At 38.8% G+C, this 19,089-nt stretch overlaps 1 protein-coding gene across 12 annotated transcripts in view; it reads left to right on the top strand.

Annotated features, from left to right (window-relative positions):
* LOC124555503 (bestrophin-2-like) overlaps positions 1-19,089 on the top strand; it is a 674,041-nt gene that overhangs the window by 436,271 nt on the left and 218,681 nt on the right. For all 12 annotated transcript variants that reach the window (XM_047129429.1, XM_047129430.1, XM_047129432.1 and 9 more), the window contains one exon: positions 10,374-10,540. In XM_047129429.1, the coding sequence (XP_046985385.1) occupies positions 10,374-10,540 (167 nt within the window). The remainder of the gene's footprint in view (positions 1-10,373; positions 10,541-19,089) is intronic.

The raw sequence follows: 19,089 nt of genomic DNA, 5'->3' as shown, positions 1-19,089 counted from the left end.
CAACCTCAAGGCTCATTGCATTATTTGACCACTCAGATATTTTAAATTTAGTAGCCACTATAAGTCAGCATAATCAGTGACTACTGTGACACTTCCACTGTAAAGGTAGCACTTGAAGTAATTCGCACCAAATAACCGAGCCAACAGCTCTTTCTCAGTTGTAATGTAATTAATTTCTGCTTTGTTCAGCTGATGGTATGCATAAGCATTTGGATTCTCTACACCATCTTGCTCCTGACTTAAGACACAAGTAATGGCATAGTCACTAACATCAAGTATAAATCATTTTTCGAAGTCCAGGTAAATTAATAGGGGGGGGGGGGGGGGGGGGGGTTTATCAGGACATCGTTAATTTGTTTCATTATTGCTTCACATTGTGTGACCCAACTGAAATGTAATCCTGTTTTTTTAATAATTTAGTTAATGGATTAAGCTACTACAAACAGCATAGTGAACACATTATTGTGGCCAAGATAGATACGAAGCAATACAAGTACAAGTTTATATGCCAACTAGCTCTGCAGATGACGAAGAAATTGAAGAAATGTATGACGAGATAAAAGAAATTATTCAGGTAGTGAAGGGAAATGAAAATTTAATAGTCATGGGTGACTGGAATTCAAGTGTAGGAAAAGGGAGAGAAGGAAACGTAGTAGGTGGATATGGATTGGGGCTAAGAAATGAAAGAGGAAGTTGCCTGGTAGAATTTTGCACAGAGCACAACTTAATAATAGCTAACACTTGGTTTAAGAATCATGAAAGAAGGTTGTATACATGGAAGAACCCTGGAGATACTAAAAGGTATCAGATAGATTATATAATGGTAAAACAGAGATTTATGAACCAGGTTTTAAATTGTAAGACATTTCCAGGGGCAGCTGTGGACTCTGACCACAATCTATTGGTTATGACCTGTAGATTAAAACTGAAGAAACTGCAAAAAGGTGGGAATTTAAGGAGATGGGACCTGGATAAACTGAAAGAACCAGAGGTTGTACAGAGTTTCAGGGAGAGCATAAGGGAACAATTGACAGGAATGGGGGAAAGAAATACAGTAGAAGAAGAATGGGTAGCTTTGAGGGATGAAGTAGTGAAGGCAGCAGAGGATCAAGTAGGTAAAAAGACGAGGGCTAGTAGAAATCCTTGGGTAACAGAAGAAATATTGAATTTAATTGATGAAAGGAGAAAATATAAAAATGCAGTAAATGAAGCAGGCAAAAAGGAATACAAACGTCTGAAAAATGAGATCGACAGGAAGAGCAAAATGGCTAAGCAAGGATGGCTAGAGGGCAAATGTAAGGATGCAGAGGCTTATCTCACTAGGGGTCAGATAGATACTGCCTACAGGAAAATTAAAGAGACCTTTGGAGAAAGGAGAACCACTTGTATGAACATCAAGAGCTCAGATGGAAACCCAGTTCTAAGCAAAGAAGGGAAAGCAGAAAGATGGAAGGAGTATATAGAGGGTCTATAGAAGGGTGATGTACTTGAGGACAATATTATGGAAATGGAAGAGGATGTAGATGAAGATGAAAATCCCAAAGAAAGCAGGTGTTGACAGATGTGAAAATTACCGAACAATCAGTTTAATAAGCCACAGCTGCAAAATACGAACACAAATTCTTCATAGGCGAATGGAAAAGCTAGTAGAAGCTGACCTCGGGGAAGATCAGTTTGGCTTCCATAGAAATACTGGAACACGTGAGGCAATACTGACCGTACGACTTATCTTAGAAGAAAGATTAAGGAAAGGCAAACCTACGTTTCTAGCATTTATAGACTTAGAGAAAGCTTTTGACAATGTTGACTGGAATACTCTCTTTCAAATTCTAAAGGTGGCAAGGGTAAAATACAGGGAGCGAAAGGCTATTTACAATTTGTACAGAAACCAGATGGCAGTTATAAGAGTCGAGGGACATGAAAGGGAAGCAGTGGTTGGGACGGGAGTAAAACAGGGTTGTAGCCTCTCCCTGATGTTATTCAATTTGTATACTGAGCAAGCAGTGAAGGAAACAAAAGAAAAATTTGGAGTAGGTATTAAAATCCATGGAGAAGAAATAAAAACTTTGAGGTTCGCCGATGACATTGTGATTCTGTCAGAGACAGCAAAGGACTTGGAAGAGCAGTTGAATGGAATGGACAGTGTCTTGAGAGGAGTATATAAGATGAACATCAACAAAAGCAAAACGAGGATAATGGAATGTAGCTGAATTAAGTCAGGTGATGCTGAGGGAATTAGATTAGGAAATGAGACACTTAAAGTAGTAAAGGAGTTTTGCTATTTGGGGAGCAAAATAACTGATGATGGTCGAAGTAGAGAGTATATAAAATGTAGACTGGCAATGGCAAGGAAAGCGTTTCTGAAAAAGAGAAATTTGTTAACATCGAGTATAGATTTAAGTGCCAGGAAGTCATTTCTGAAAATATTTGTATGGAGTGTAGCCATGTATGGAAGCGAAACATGGATGATAAATAGTTTGGACAAGAAGAGAATAGAAGCTTTCTAAATGTGGTGCTACAGAAGAATGCTGAAGATTAGATGGGTAGATCATATAACTAATGAGCAAGTATTGAATAGGATTGGGGAGAAGAGAAGTTTGTGGCATTTGACCAGAAGAAGGGATCGGCTAGTAGTACATGTTCTGAGGCATCAAGGGATCACCAATTTAGTATTGGAGGGCAGCGTGGAGGGTAAAAATCATAGAGGGAGACCAAGAGATGAATACACTAAGCAGATTCAGAAGGATGTAGGCTGCAGTAGGTACTGGGAGATGAAGAAGCTTGCACAGGATAGAGTTGCATGGAGAGCTGCATCAAACCAGTCTCAGGACTGAGGACCACAACAACACAACAACAACAGTTAATGGATTTGTGATAGTGGTTTAACCCTGCACATATCTATGGTAATAACTGGGAGGACTAGAAATAGTTGTAGTTCTTTCACATTTTTTAGTGCTGGAAAACTGTTAACTTCTTCAAAGAGATGTGCATGTAGTTGTATACCTGTTGGACCAAGTATTGTACCTAAGATTCCACAAATGAACACTGTTCCAGTTTTAAGTTTAAGTTGGCACCTTGTAAATATAATGATATGATTCTTAACCATTGGTCATGTTCTCTGAGTGTCCATGAAAAGACAATATCATCAACACATACTAAGCATGTGTTGGGCTTCAACTTTTGAGCCTTGCAGTAATGAATCGTCAAACTGATGAAACGTAGTGGGGGTCATTTTTTAAACCAAAAGGCATCCTGAGTAACTCATATAGTCTATAAGATATAACAGATGCCATCATCAGCCTGTCCTGAGGCATTATTGGAATTGGTGATAACCTTACTTCACATCTAGGGTGGTGAAACATTTGCAATTTACCTGTCAGATAAGTGTTTCATCGATGTAAGGGAGCAGGTTGTATTGGATGTTGGTTATGCTGTTTGCCAACCACATGTCTACACATAGTTTTCTCATAATTAATGTTTCCTTTTAATTGTGATAATGATAATTGAGACCCAGAGGCTTGAGGAATGCTGAATTACTCCATATATAGTAGTTGTTGAGAGCTTTTGTCTACAACCACCTGCAAATGGTAGGGAATGTGCTAAGGTTTCTGAACTATCAGCTACACATTTGTTGTTAGGATTTTGTCTATGTTGAATAAATGCTGTATTTCCTCAGACAGCCACACAATTCTTTCAACTGGTTTCTAAGGGGTGACATGATTGCATGCATTTCTCAAATTGAGAACATTCTCTGATATCATAGTTTCATATTTGTGGTCTAAAAAAGCTCAGTATGTACTGCTGCTATATCTTGTACACTGGCCAGTACTGTTCTACGTATGACTATAAAGTCCAATGTTGTGAAGCTATCTAATCAAACTGGTGTGCATATTTCTCCATTTATGTTTTTGTCTTTATAAAGGTTTCTTATGATTAACACTGGAGGCAATCCAAAACTTCATTTTGGATGACCAGTTCAACTAGAAAGATAATTTCTGTAATTTCTTGGATTGCAGTTGTTACCCAGAAAACTGTCCCCATTACACCACAGAGAGTTTCAGGGGCACTGACCTTCAACACAACTTGGTGTAGTGTAGAATTATAGAATAGGCTTTTTTTCCATGAGTTTCTAGTGGTGTTGCCGCAAAATTGATACACTGTATCACCGTATTGGACAATTTGAAATGGAAAGTTAATGACTCAATAAAAATAGTGCAGGAAATCATTACCAGGACATCAGATTCCTGTTATAACTTGACTTGTCCAATGTCTTATGCATAAGCTGCTATGTAAACAACAGGACCAATAAAATACAATCTACAATCCCTTTTTCTAAGCACCTTTATATCAAAATCATATTTCTGTGTATCAGTCTTCAGATCAATACTGCATGTTCCCAAGGGATTCATAGTTTCTGCCCCCAGTTCTATGATGTGAGTGAGAGGCAGCTTCAGTGCCTGCTTATATCAGTCGGTAGAAGTAGAAACTCACCTAAGCTCCTGTATCCATTAAAATATTAACTGACCTTTTAATGTTGCCTCTCACAATCACATTTTCCATATCCATTAACCTACAAAATGTACTGGGTTGACAGACTTTAATGGGGAGTTGGCATAGTGACAACACTGGCTCTCATCCCATTTCCCATTCCAGATCTTCCATTACTTATGTTTCTCCTGAATCCTGCATGCACTGGGTATGGCCTATTTTTATACCACGCACATTCGACACTGAAGTGACTGATCTCATGACATTAAGTGCAACAAAGGGCATGACACTTATTGGCAATATGACCCAAGCACTTGCAAGGTGTGCAATTTTTTTCTTACATGAACATGTGGTAAAAATCATTGTCATGAGAAAAATTGAGACTTAATTATTAGTCTTGTTTCTCAGCAGTGCAAGAAACACAGCATCTTTTAGAGATGAAGGTGAAGCCATCTTTATCTTTCTTCCAATCTGTGACTTTATCCCCCTGAGAAATAAGTCTTTAGGTCTTGTCTCTACACTCTTATTGTCAGAGTATAGGTCAGATTACCCCTTTGCCAACACATCAAAACTGCTGGCATTTTGCAGATACTTAACTGATTCTACTTAGTTTCTTACATCTCCTTCAACTTTAGACATGCAATGTTTAACTTAAATCTCTCTGGTCATAGACACATTTGATTGAGATCACAAACATTCTGCAACAATGTGACAACATTCTCAAATGCCTTCCACAAAAAGGAAGGGATGAAAGTACCTGCAACAAAACTGTTAACTGTACTGGGTTGTGATGCGTGAAGAGGTCCATCAGCATGGCTCATAGAATCAACAAGTGTTACCTGAACATTTGAGTTTATTTTTGAGCAAATGACAGCTCTTTTTTTATCTGTTTGTTTAATAACAGATTTTAAAGGGTAAGAGCCATTATCTGCTCTTGAAAAGCTTTGCATGAATCACTACCACTTGCCTCCATGCTACACTCCACCTGGAAGCTTGTAGAGGGTATTTTATCTGTTCAAGATCAATACAAAATTTACTTATAATGAATCAAAAGCATTACAGATGAGCAAAGAATATTCGCCCAGATTGAGCACCTGAAAATAGGGGTTACCTCTTTTGGGACAGAAAAGGTGTGATTTTTGTGGGTTTCCTGGAAAGAGGCACTAAAATAAACTCTCAAAGGTATTGCCAAACTCTGCACAACCTCAGAAGAGCAATACAAAACAAGCGCAGGGAAAAGTTGGGCTCAAAGATCTTGCTGATTCACGACAACACCCGGGCCCACACGGCAAATGCCACTCGTGAAGTTCTCGAATCTTTCAAGTGGGAGTTGTTTCCGTATCCGCCGTACAGTCCCGACCTGGCACCGAGCGACTTCCACTTATTCCCAGCAATGAAGAAGTGGTTGGCTATGCAGCATTTTGATGATGACCCACAGCTTCAAGAAGAGGTAACCACGTGGTTGAAGGTGCAGGGGGCCGAATTTTACGACAAAGGAATTTCCGACCTCGTCCATCGCTATGATAAGTGCCTTAATTTAAATGGCAACTATGTATAAAAGTAGTATTTAAGTGTGACTTTCATCTGTATATAATAAAAAAAATTTCCAATACTTTATTTATTTTTAATTCCAAAACTTAATGTACTTTGTGGATAGCTCTCGTATTAACAGCCGAACTAAGTTAATAATTGGCTCCTTCTACCGACCCCCCAACTCCGATGATTTAGTTGCCGAACAGTTCAGAGAAAATTTGAGTCTCATATCAAATAAATATCCCACTCATATGGTTATAGTTGGTCGGGACTTCAACTTTCCCTCGATATGTTGGCAAAAATCATTGTTCAAAACCGGTGGTAGGCAGAAAACATCTTCCGAGGTTGTCCTAAATGCTTTCTCTGAAAATTATTTCGAGCAGTTAGTCCACGAACCCATGCAAATAGTAAATGGTTGCGAAAACACACTTGACCTCTTAGCCACAAACAATCCAGAGCTAATACTGCATGTATCATGACTGATACAGGGATTAGTGATCACAAGGTCATTGTAGCTAGGCTCAATACCGTTTCTTCCAAATCCACCAGAAACAAACGCAAAATAATTTTATGTAAAAAAAGTGGATAAAGTGTCACTAGAAGCCTTCCTAAGAGAAAATCTCCATTCCTTCCGAACTGAGTATGCAAATGTAGATGAGATGTGGCTCAAATTAAAGAAATAGTAGCAACAGCAATTGAGAGAGTCATACCCCATAAATTGGTAAGAGATGGAACTGATCCCCCATGGTACACAAAACAGGTCCGAACGCTGTTGCAGAGGTAACGGAAAAAGCATGCAAAGTTCAGAAGAACGCGAAATCCCGAAGATTGGCTAAAATTTACAGATGCGCGAAATTTGGCACAGACTTCAATGCGAGATGCCTTTAATAGGTTCCACAACAAAACATTGTCTCGAAATTTGGTAGAAAATCTGAAGAAATTCTGGTCGTATGTAAAGTACACAAGCGGCAAGACGCAGTCAGTACCTTCGCTGCGCAGTGCCGATTGTGCTGTTACCGACGACTGTGCCGCTAAAGCGGAGTTATTGAACACAGTTTTCCGAAATTCCTTCACGAGGGAAGACGAATGGAATATTCCAGAATTTGAAACACGCACAGCTCCTAGCATGAGTTTCTTAGAAGGAGATACCTTAGGGGTTGCGAAGCAACTCAAATCGCTTGATACGGGCAAGTCTTCAGGTCCAGATTGTATACCGATTAGGTTCCTTTCATATTACGCTGATACAATAGCTCCCTACTTAGCAATTATATACAACCGCTAGCTCACCGATAGATCTGTACCTACAGATTGGAAAATTGTGCAGGTCACACCAGTGTTTAAGAAGGGTAGTAGGAGTAATCCATTGAACCACAGACCTATATCATTGACGTCAGTTTGCAGTAGGGTTTTGGAGCGTATACTTTATTCAAACATTATGAATCACCTCGAAGGGAACGATCTATTGATATGTAATCAGCACGGTTTCAGAAAACATCATTGTTGTGCAACGCAGCTAGCTCTTTATTCGCACAAAGTAATGGCCGCTATCGACAGGGGATCTCAAGTTGATTCCATATTTCTAGATTTCCAGAAAGCTTTTGACACTGTTCCTCACAAGCGACTTCTAATAAAGCTTCGGGCCTATGGGGTATCGTCTCAGTTGTGCGAGTGGATTCGTGATGTCCTGTCAGGAAGGTCGCAGTTCATAGTAATAGACGGCAAATCATCGAGTAAAACTGAAGGGATATCAGGTTTTCCCCAGGGAAGCATCCTGGGACCTCTGCTGTTCCTGATCTATATAAATGACCTGGGTGACAATCTGAGCAGTTCTCTTAGGTTGTTCACAGATGATGCTGTAATTTACCGTCTAGTAAGGTCATCCGAAGACCAGTATCAGTTGCAAAGCGATTTAGAAAAGATTGCTGTATGGTGTAGCACGTGGCAGTTGACACTAAATAACGAAAAGTGGGAGGTCATCCACATGAGATCCAAAAGAAATCCATTGGAATTCCATTACTTGATAAATAGTACAATTCTCAAGGCTGTCAATTCAACTAGGTACCTGGGTGTTAAAATTACGAACAACTTCAGTTGAAAAGACCACGTAGATAATATTGTGGGGAAGGCAAGCCAAAGGTTGCATTTCATTGGCAGGATGCTTAGAAAATGCAACAAGTCCACTAAAGAGACAGCTTCCACTACACTCATTCGTCCTCTGTTAGAATATTGCTGTGCAGTGTGGGTTTCCTTACCAGGTGGGATTGACAGAGGACATCGAAAGGGTGCATAAAAGGGCAGCTCGTTTTGTATTATCACATAATAGGGGAGAGAGTGTGGCAGATATGATACGCGAGTTGGGATGGAAGTCATTAAAGCAAAGACGTTTTTCGTCGTGGCGAGATCTATTTACGAAATTTCAGTCACCAACTTTCTCTTCCAAATGCGAAAATATTTTGTTGAGCCCAACCTACATAGGTAGGAATGATCATAAAAATAAAATAAGAGAAATCAGAGCTCGAACAGAAAGGTTTAGGTGTTCGTTTTTCCCATGCGCTGTTCGGGAGTGAAATGGTAGAGAGATAGTATGATTGTGGTTCGATGAACCCTCTGCCAAGCACTTAAATGTGAGTTGCAGAGTAATCATGTAGATGTAGATGTAGAACAAACAGAGGTTCTTCACAGCAGCCAGTGGATATCATGATGGTAGGCTGCAAAAAGTCAAGATGGCATGCAGTGTTGAGGTGAGGCAGGCTGCTTCAGTGGTATAGAGGATGAGCTGTATGAACCAGAATCTGCCAGCAGGCCCATTGTCATCAGCAACCAAGCACACTAGAATCTGCTGATGTAAGCAGTAATGGCTTGGGAAAATGGTGCTTGCATGGCATGGCTTGGCTGCCAGCTTGACTCAACTAGGTTTGGTGTCTGGTACCTGGCACATATTGCCACAATAATTACTGCCTCCCTTACAGACTGAAAGGTTGTGGGTCACAATTCTAACACCCATTTGTACTGGGGTAGAGTGGTAATTTCAAGATTTTGTGGAGTGCAGGTATCCAGAGGGAGTGGTTCAAGTGTAAATTAAGTTTTAAAACATTTTCCATTGTATTCAGTGGTTTGGTGTAGAATCTGGCACACCCTGGAGTCACAGAACAGACCACCAGCCAGTTAGGATGGTCATGGCAGGTCTCATTTGGTCACAGAACAAAGTTCAACAACATTCAAGTGAGAGAAGAGGGGAAAGATATCATGCCTCACTGAGAGCCAGAGTCAGAGAGAGAATCCAACTGTCATCCAACACTCCAGCATGTCCCACAATCAACATACGATTTTCTTCCATACTCCCCATTGGTCATTCAGACACTGCATGTGGCAACTTGTTATTCAACATATTTTGTGGGTACAAACACCCTTTCCTGATGTGATGCCTCTAATTAGCATGTAAGCCACAAGAGTCAGTACATGAGTAGTGAGAGCAAAAACATTAGTTGGAAAAAAAAATTTAAATTAACTATCAAAATTGCTGATACCCCCTGTAATAATGAAGGACATGCACAAATAATGTAACAGTGTTGATGTAACTCTTGGTAAATTCACTGAACTAACAAATCAGGAACATTGGTTATTGTGAGAAACATAGCAATAAAAACTAATTACAAACATTGAAATTAAATGTTACTGTTGTTGATGGTACAGCCATATTATTAAAAACTGTGTCCTAGAAGGTAAGAATGTATGTTGTAGATGCAGTCATTGGAACTACAGAAAATACAGATGAATTTAATTTTGTAAAATTACATAGAGTAAACATGTAACTCATGTTTTACTAACTGACAAGCATGTCACTGCTAAAGGAGTGCATAAAATGCCACTGATGATGGGTTATAAGCCGGGAAACCAGGTTAGGCAAATAAAAATTCGTAATGCAGCTCACAGTGTATAGAATATATCTTTTAATATATATCTGAAAGTTGTGGAGCCCCATGAATTCAAGATTTTTAAACCAGGTTTTGTTTCAGACTCAAAAAAAGTGAGTGTCATTAAAAACCTATGACTTAATAAGCTTCTTATCTTGTTTAAGGCAGTCCTATATATGTTTGAAGGAAAAATTGTGTGCTTAGTCAGTTGCTCATACAGTCTATGACATACACTATAAATTTATTAATTGTAATATTATAGATTAATATCAATAGCTGAGCTACTGCACTTTTGTACACAGTAAAGTACTGTTGTATGGTTACTGTATAACATAATTTGATATTTTCTGTCATTAAAATCACTTCATTAGAATGAAATTATTATTTTATTTCTCTAGGGTGACTAAATATGTTCACAATGTGATTACTTCTTTTCAGGATTATGCATTCCATTGCTCTCTATGTTAATGGAAATGATGAACAAGGTCGAATGGTAAGGAGAACCTTGATGAGGTATTTAAATCTCACTTTGATTCTGGTACTGCGATCAATAAGCTCTGCAGTGAAAAGAAGGTTTCCTACTCTTGAACATGTGGTAGAATCAGGTAAATTTATATCCTAAATACACAGCTTAAAGACATATTTCATGAGAGTTTTGTTAAATTTTAATGAACATCTACTTCTGAACATATACAACTTAATGATTACCTACTTTGTGAGGTAGAATTGCAGCCCACTGCTTAGCTTTAGGAGGCAAAATGCTTAGTACTGTCAGCAGAGTCTTATAAAAGTAGAAGTGACAGCACTATCCTAGACCTTACTACAAGTGAGCCCCTGTTATTAAGAGGTCGGGGTACCTGCCGTTCCTTTTTAACCATCCCTCTCTCCGACTCAAGGAAGGAACTAATAGTTTCAAATTTTTGCTTTTATTAGACATTTCCTCTCATGAAGGGAAGTAATGGCCAGTATGTCTCATAACTTACTACTATTCTGGATGGAGTCTACCATTGATATGATTACCTACTTTCTATCTTACAGATATTGTAGTATTCTGTTACAGGTCACACAAAAGTTTAATAGAAAGCATTCTTTATTTATTTATTTATATTTTTTGTGTTAGACTATCAAGATAATGATTTTTGCAAATGTCATACATAGTATGAGTAGATTAATGTAGATAACACTACATACAGTGGTACATACATTCATCTGAATATCCTACTTATATTACATGTTACAATGGAGGGCAAGTAAGTTAGAATTCACTGAGTGAAAATAAACGTTTATTTACTAAGAAGGCTTTTAAATCCATGTGGAACAGCTGTGGCTCACAAGTTTTCAAAGCGTGTGGCAGCTTGTTGAACTATATCCGCCCATTAATACACTCCTGGAAATGGAAAAAAGAACACATTGACACCGGTGTGTCAGACCCACCATACTTGCTCCGGACACTGCGAGAGGGCTGTACAAGCAATGATCACATGCACGGCACAGCGGACACACCAGGAACCGCGGTGTTGGCCGTCGAATGGCGCTAGCTGCGCAGCATTTGTGCACCGCCGCCGTCAGTGTCAGCCAGTTTGCCGTGGCATACGGAGCTCCATCGCAGTCTTTAACACTGGTAGCATGCCGCGACAGCGTGGACGTGAACCGTATGTGCAGTTGACGGACTTTGAGCGAGGGCGTATAGTGGGCATGCGGGAGGCCGGGTGGGCGTACCGCCGAATTGCTCAACACGTGGGGCGTGAGGTCTCCACAGTACATTGATGTTGTTGCCAGTGGTCGGCGGAAGGTGCACGTGCCCGTCGACCTGGGACCGGACCGCAGCGACGCACAGATGCACGCCAAGACCGTAGGATCCTACGCAGTGCCGTAGGGGACCGCACCGCCACTTCCCAGCAAATTAGGGACACTGTTGCTCCTGGGGTATCGGCGAGGACCATTCGCAACCGTCTCCATGAAGCTGGGCTACGGTCCCGCACACCGTTAGGCCGTCTTCCGCTCACGCCCCAACATCGTGCAGCCCGCCTCCAGTGGTGTCGCGACAGGCGTGAATGGAGGGACGAATGGAGACGTGTCGTCTTCAGCTATGAGAGTCGCTTCTGCCTTGGTGCCAATGATGGTCGTATGCGTGTTTGGCGCCGTGCAGGTGAGCGCCACAATCAGGACTGCATACAACCGAGGCACACAGGGCCAACACCCGGCATCATGGTGTGGGGAGCGATCTCCTACACTGGCCGTACACCACTGGTGATCGTCGAGGGGACACTGAATAGTGCACGGTACATCCAAACCGTCATCGAACCCATCGTTCTACCATTCCTAGACCAGCAATGCACGTCCGCATGTATCCCGTGCCACCCAACGTGCTCTAGAAGGTGTAAGTCAACTACCCTGGCCAGCAAGATCTCTGGATCTGTCCCCCATTGAGCATGTTTGGGACTGGATGAAGCGTCGTCTCACGTGGTCTGCACGTCCAGCACGAACGCTGGTCCAACTGAGGCGCCAGGTGGAAATGGCATGGCAAGCCGTTCCACAGGACTACATCCAGCATCTCTACGATCATCTCCATGGGAGAATAGCAGCCTGCATTGCTGCGAAGGGTGGATATACACTGTACTAGTGCCGACATTGTGCATGCTCTGTTGCCTGTGTCTATGTGCCTGTGGTTCTGTCAGTGTGATCATGTGATGTATCTGACCCCAGGAATGTGTCAATAAAGTTTCCCCTTCCTGGGACAATGAATTCACGGTGTTCTTATTTCAATTTCCAGGAGTGTATAAGGACTATTGTCAATAATTTTTAGTTTTGCCCTCTGCTTGAAATAGTTACCCTTACTTCTAGTGTTATAATTAAGTGTATCACTGCACTGATTTACTTTGTTTTTACTATTCAGAAATATTATAATAAGTTTATAAAAATACAAGAATTATACTGTTAAATATTTATGTTGGACAAAGATTTCATGACACGACGCTGCGGCTTTAGTCCATGCATTAACCTAATGGCCCTTTTTTGCAATACTAATATTTTATTTAGGTGCAAGTCTATAACACAACCTGACAGTTCAGTACTATAATTAAGAAATGGATAAACTGTTCCTTAGTAAACAAATTTTAGTGTTTGACTTGGGAATATTTTTGAGAGCTGATTTATCAGATACAAGTTACTGCTGATTTTTTCATGTTCAGAAGTAACGTGGTTTACTCAACAGAGATTTTTGTCCACTTGCACACCAATAAATTAAATGTTATCTGTTTCTGCTGATGTAATACCACAAATATTGTTTATTTTAGCCTCATGAAAACCAGTTGTTTTAAATGTTAGTAGCAGGGATTTACTGATGTTAATGTTTAGACCCTGATGTAGAAAACATGTGGTTACTTCCATCCCATCCTTATTTGCAGCTGGGTGTAATATCTCAAAGTCTTTATCATAAAATAAGAGGGCAGTGTCATCAACACAGGTTATTAGATGTGAGTTGAAGGGTTGTGTCATCTCACTGCTATAAACCAAGAAGAGAAAGGGACCAGGGATTGATCCCTACAGTACCCCCAGGATTACTGTATCTCTAGAAGACTGGAAATCTATTATCTTATTATCTACTTTACATGAAAGTTCAGTACACTGTTTGTGATTTGTCAAATAAGTAGTAAGTAATTATATAGATGAGTTGTTGATGTTTTAAGCCTTCAATTTCTTGATGAGCAACCCATGGTTGATTGAGTTGAAGGCTTTGGAAAGATCTATGAATTTGCCTGATGACTTCATATCTTGGTCTATAACAGTGTACACTTTATGGAGAAATTCAGCAACTGCAGTAGTTGTACACTGATTTTTCTGAAAGTTGTACTGTGTTCCTATTAACAATTTGTTCTTTGTAAAATAAACAGAGGGCTGAGAAAGCAACACCATATCAAAAACCTTACAAAAGGTAGGGATAAATTATATTTGGCAGTAGTTTGAAACCTTTTTTGTATTCCCCTTCTTATGCACTGGTTTAACAATGCTCATTTTTAGACTTCTAGGATAAATGCTTTCTTTAATACTATTGGAGTATTGAAGAGTCCTCTGTACATTAAAACTTGTGATTTAACTCTGTATATTATGGGACAGTAAAAATTCTGATTCTTCTGATTCTGATTCTATAGTTTATGAGGTATGTTAGTGATTTCACTATTTATTTTATGCATTTTTTAGCTACTACACTCAACTTACCATCCCATCAAGCTTAGTATTTGTTCTTTAATGTGAAGAGTGTCTTGCTTATTTCATTTTCTTTAACCTTATCAAATTTAAAACTCACTGCTTGAGGGGTGTGATTTGGTATCTCTTGGTACATTTCTAAAGTATATGTTGGGTTTCCTGTTGGTGATATTAAATATTTATTAAAGAAGTTACATAATGATTTTGGTTCTTTTATAATATTACCATCCTGTATAATGAATGAGGATTTGTTGTCCTGTTCTGATAGTCAGCCCTAGGTGAGACATTCCACTTTCTCATGAAAGGCAATACACTTACAGCTTTCAGAAGTCTGGATCGTCTTTACCATTAAAAAGGAAAATTATTATCTTGTTAATTGATGGGAATGAAATACACTGCATGTCGTGTTTCCATAATAGTCTACCAACCTTCTCAAATAAGGTAGATAAGTGGTTTTTGGCTTCTCTTTCTCTGTTTCAATCCCAGCCTTTTTCTCAAATGTTCTTAATTTTGACGGCAACACCCACTCAGTTTGATACTGAAATGGCTGGAGTGTAAATGTACCAAGATCTCTTCAAGATTTTCTACTCCATGTTGCTTTACCACACATGTATGGTCCACATAGAAACACATTGATTGTGCCATACCAGAATTTAGTGACTTTACTTCAAAGTGTTCCATTTATATGTTTTGCAATGATAGGAAATAATGACTACCCATCACCACATCATCAGCCTGTTCATAATATTTTCCATCAAATAGAAAATAAGCTGACGTCAGAATGTGCCCAAAGAGTACTGCAACACTTTTTCATTATTAATTTCAAGTAGTCGAAAGTGGACCACTTGTAAAGAGGGAGACTACATCAAAACTGATCATAGCATCCATATCTTGGAGCCACAAGTGGCTGAGAAATGTACAAAGTTAGCAGAGTGGTGAATGCTGAAATGCTTAACTCTGCTTTAAAATGTTCCTTTACAAAGGAAAACCCGTGATTGCCCCAATTTTATCCTCATACCACTGAAAATATGAGTGAAAAACTATTAGTGTCAGTGGTGTTGAGAAACAGCTGGAATAATTAAAACTGAACAAAGCTCCAAGGCCAGATGGAATCCCTATCAGATTCTGTACTGAATTTTCAGCTGAGTTAGCCCCTCTTCTAATTATAATCTTATCATAGATCCCTCAAACAAAAAAACATGCTTAGTTCTTGAAAAAAAGTGCAGGTCACACACATCTGCAAGAAGGGTAGAAGAAATGATCCACAAAACTACTTTCTAGTATCCCTGACATTGATTTGTTGTAGAATCTTAGAACTTGTTTTGACCTCAAACACAGTGAGGTATCTGCAACAGAATGGCCTCCTCCATGCCAACCAACATGGATTTCAGAAACATCAATCATGTAAAACCCAACCATCATTTTTCTCACATGGCACACTGAAAGCTCAGATTACGGCAGTCAAGTACTTGCAGTATTTCTTAATTTCTGAGAAACATTTGATTCAGTATGACACCTATGCTTATTGTCAAAAGTACAATCATATGGGGTATCAAGCAGGGGTACTGACTTACAAAAAATATTGTGGGGGGGGGGCATACCGGGGCTCTTGCCCTGGGAAAGTTTCTGAATTTTAGATGAAAAATGGCGATTTTTAAAGTTTTTAAAGCATTTTAGAGTCACATGATCAACATTAGAACCCCAAAAACTGGACTCTAGATAATTCAACAAGCCTGACACATTTTTGGCTTTGAGAAAGGAAACAAAACATAAACATGCACAGTATTTTCGTAAAAATCTAATTTAATTTACAGTAATAATCATGCTTATAGACAATTACAGAGCAATGAATGTATAGCTCTGAAGAGACTGAAATCATATTTAAATAAATCCTAAAGTATCATTAAAAGAATAAAACATCAAATATTGCTGTTGCACAGTAATAGCACTTTGATTAAAAAGTGAAATAACTAATTTAAGCTTACTTTGAATAAGGCTCAGGGTACATTACATAAAAACAATATCTCAAAGTTAATACCTTAATACAGTTAATAAATTTAATACAATATGCCTTTGTCAAAAAGTATGTAAGTAGCGGGTTTTAAATGGGACTTACACCCTAAAAATATTTAAGTATGTGAAATTAACTAATACAGTACTATAGTAATATAGTAATAAATAGTACTAATATTTCAAAACTGAAAATTTAACATTATGTATGTGTTTAATTCTGTATTTAATAAAGATTTTTAATATTGCTCTAAATGCCATTATTAGGGCTTGAGTGTCTTAAGAAAGATACGTACAAATGTCAACCATTTGAGTGGATTACTGAATATGAAGTTGTTGATGACTGGTCAGATATCCAATTCATCCAAAACATCTCGGTGGGCAAGAAGAACAGCTAAGTTGTTCAATTACTTCCATCCCATTGTTGATCAGAGATATGACTTCAGACATCTAAGTGTTCTACATGATCATTCTGCTGTTGCTGTTGTGATTGGACCTATTTGGAGAAGCTGATTGCACTTCACTACTTCACATAGCATTTCTGCAACTGCAGGCTCTTGTGTAATGTACTTTCTTATATCATGCATGTTTTTTAAGACCAGTTGTTTTTTAATAGCGATATCGGGTAACATATTCTAGTGTAAGTGCAGTCTCTCAATCTCTAGGTCTTTTTGGAAAAACTCAGTTGATTTTTCCAAATTTGTTTCACCTCTGTTTATTAAATGCAAGCACTCTTGTTCAACTACAATGACCTGTGTGAGTGCAGTTGAAGCAAACTGCTCAGTAATGCAAGATTGCACCATTTCACAAACTTCAATGTAAATAGCTTTGTATTATTCCTTTGGGGGTTTGAAAGTGTGCGGTGAGCTGGCTTCGTTGTTTTCATACTTCTTTGGTATACTTCAATCCCAAGGATCCCTAAAAGTGTTCAAAAATATCACGCTTTCCATTCAATATACATATCAAGCCCTCATATATTTTTTCCAGATCAGCAATTCTTAGATGAGGGCATTGAATTTTTTCATTGACATCCTCAACTGCATTCACTGTGTGGCAATAAAGACATAAAAAGAAATAAGTCTTGAATTGTAACATTGCCTCAAGGTAGCCTGCACATTTGTAACCTGCCTCTGTTTTGTCCTCTGCAGAAAATATTTCAAAAACTCTAGAAGTTCTTCAAAGTTTTTCAATATTCTCAATATACAAGAAGCTCACATAGTCCATCGAGTCAGGCAAAGGAGTTGTAGACCAGCTTGGTCATTGGCGTTCTCACAGCGTATGCGTCTTTGTTGGATTCCCTTATGGTGTTTGTTAAGTCCTTGGCTAAAGCCGTAATATCCCTCATAGACATAAGATGGTGGAGACTGTCTACAACTGCCAAGTCTAAACTATGAGCAGTGCCGTGCACATAACTTGATTTTGGTTGTATATCCAAAACTAACTTTTTTAGTCCTTTGTGCTTACCTCTCATATTCGAGGCATAATCATAGCACTGTGCTCTTAAGGTATCCATTATCTTTTAAAATACTAAACAGAGTTTGTGATTCAGTGTTGGGGATCTCGTAGAAGACAATAAAGTTTTTGTTGATGATTAAGGAATCATTGACAGTACAAATACAAAATGACACTTGTTCGTGAATCGAAGAATCACTTGTTTCATCAACCATAATAGAAAAATGTTCAGTCTTCTTGATTGAAGCCAATACCATTCTCAACACAAACTTTCCTAGTAGATCAATGATCTCATTTTGAATATCATGGGATGTCCACTTATACCCCGAACACCCTAACGAATCTTTAAACTCAGGTATGTCATTCTTTCAGAGTTCCAACAGTTGAAAAAAATTTAAGTTTACATCTTCATGCTCTCTAATTGCTAGTCCTTGTCAGCATAGAAATTGCACAGTAGTAAACATTGTGTCAAGAGCTAAACAGCCTTTCTTCATATCACTATCTAACTGTTCATTCAATTGGGAGGCCACACTTCGGTTAGTGATAGAATTTAATTTCAGAACACCTTCTTTATGTGTGATCATATTTTCATGAAGACAGAATTTTTCCAAAGCCTTTTTCCAGTCAGAAAACCCTACAGAAGTAAATGCATCTTCTTTTTTTGAAGAAAATTGTAATTGATTTTAGCATCTGCCTCTTTGCAGGTTCTGCAAAAAACTTTTTTGGTAGATGCTTCAGATTCTAGCCATGTATATTTGACCAACCAAGACTTCTGAAATGATCTTCCCTTATTGGATTATCCAGGTTTCAGCTGTGAACAGTTCTTGCCTGAAGATGAGGAATCAATTGATAACGCTATAGTTACTGGGGTTGACTTACAATATCAGCAACTTACAATCACCCATTTTTGGTAACATATTTATCCATTGTAAACTTAATTCACAATACACTAAGATACTGAAGTAAATGAATAAAATAAAGTCATATAAAATAGTCCACTAGACACTAAAGTCAGAACACAAAACACATCTGCAGCATGCACTGAACAAAACTATCCACACAGAATGAATGTGTCAGCGGGGTGGGCTTTATATAGCCGTGGCATCATAATGTCTCATTTCCTAATCTAATTCCCTCAACATCACGTGATTTAAATCAACTACATTCCATTATCCTCGTTTTGCTTTTGTTGATGTTCATCTTATTTCCTACTTCCAAGACAGTGTCCTTTCTGTTCAACTGCTCTTCCAAGTCCATTGCTGTCTCTGCCAGAATTACAATGTCATTGGCAAACCTCAAGGTTTTTATTTCTTCTCCATGGATTTTAACTCCTACTCCAAATTTTTCTTTTGTTTCCTTTTCTGCTTGCTCAATATACAGATTTAATAACATCGGAGATAGGCTCCAACCCTGTCGCACACCCTTCTCAACCACTGCTTCCCTTTCATGCCCCTCAACTCATAACTACCATCTGGTTTCTATACAA

This window comes from Schistocerca americana, chromosome X (assembly GCF_021461395.2).
Source record: "Schistocerca americana isolate TAMUIC-IGC-003095 chromosome X, iqSchAmer2.1, whole genome shotgun sequence".
NCBI lineage: Eukaryota > Metazoa > Arthropoda > Insecta > Orthoptera > Acrididae > Schistocerca > Schistocerca americana.
Note: the sequence above shows the minus strand (reverse complement) of the source record. Positions and strands in the feature narration are given on the sequence as shown.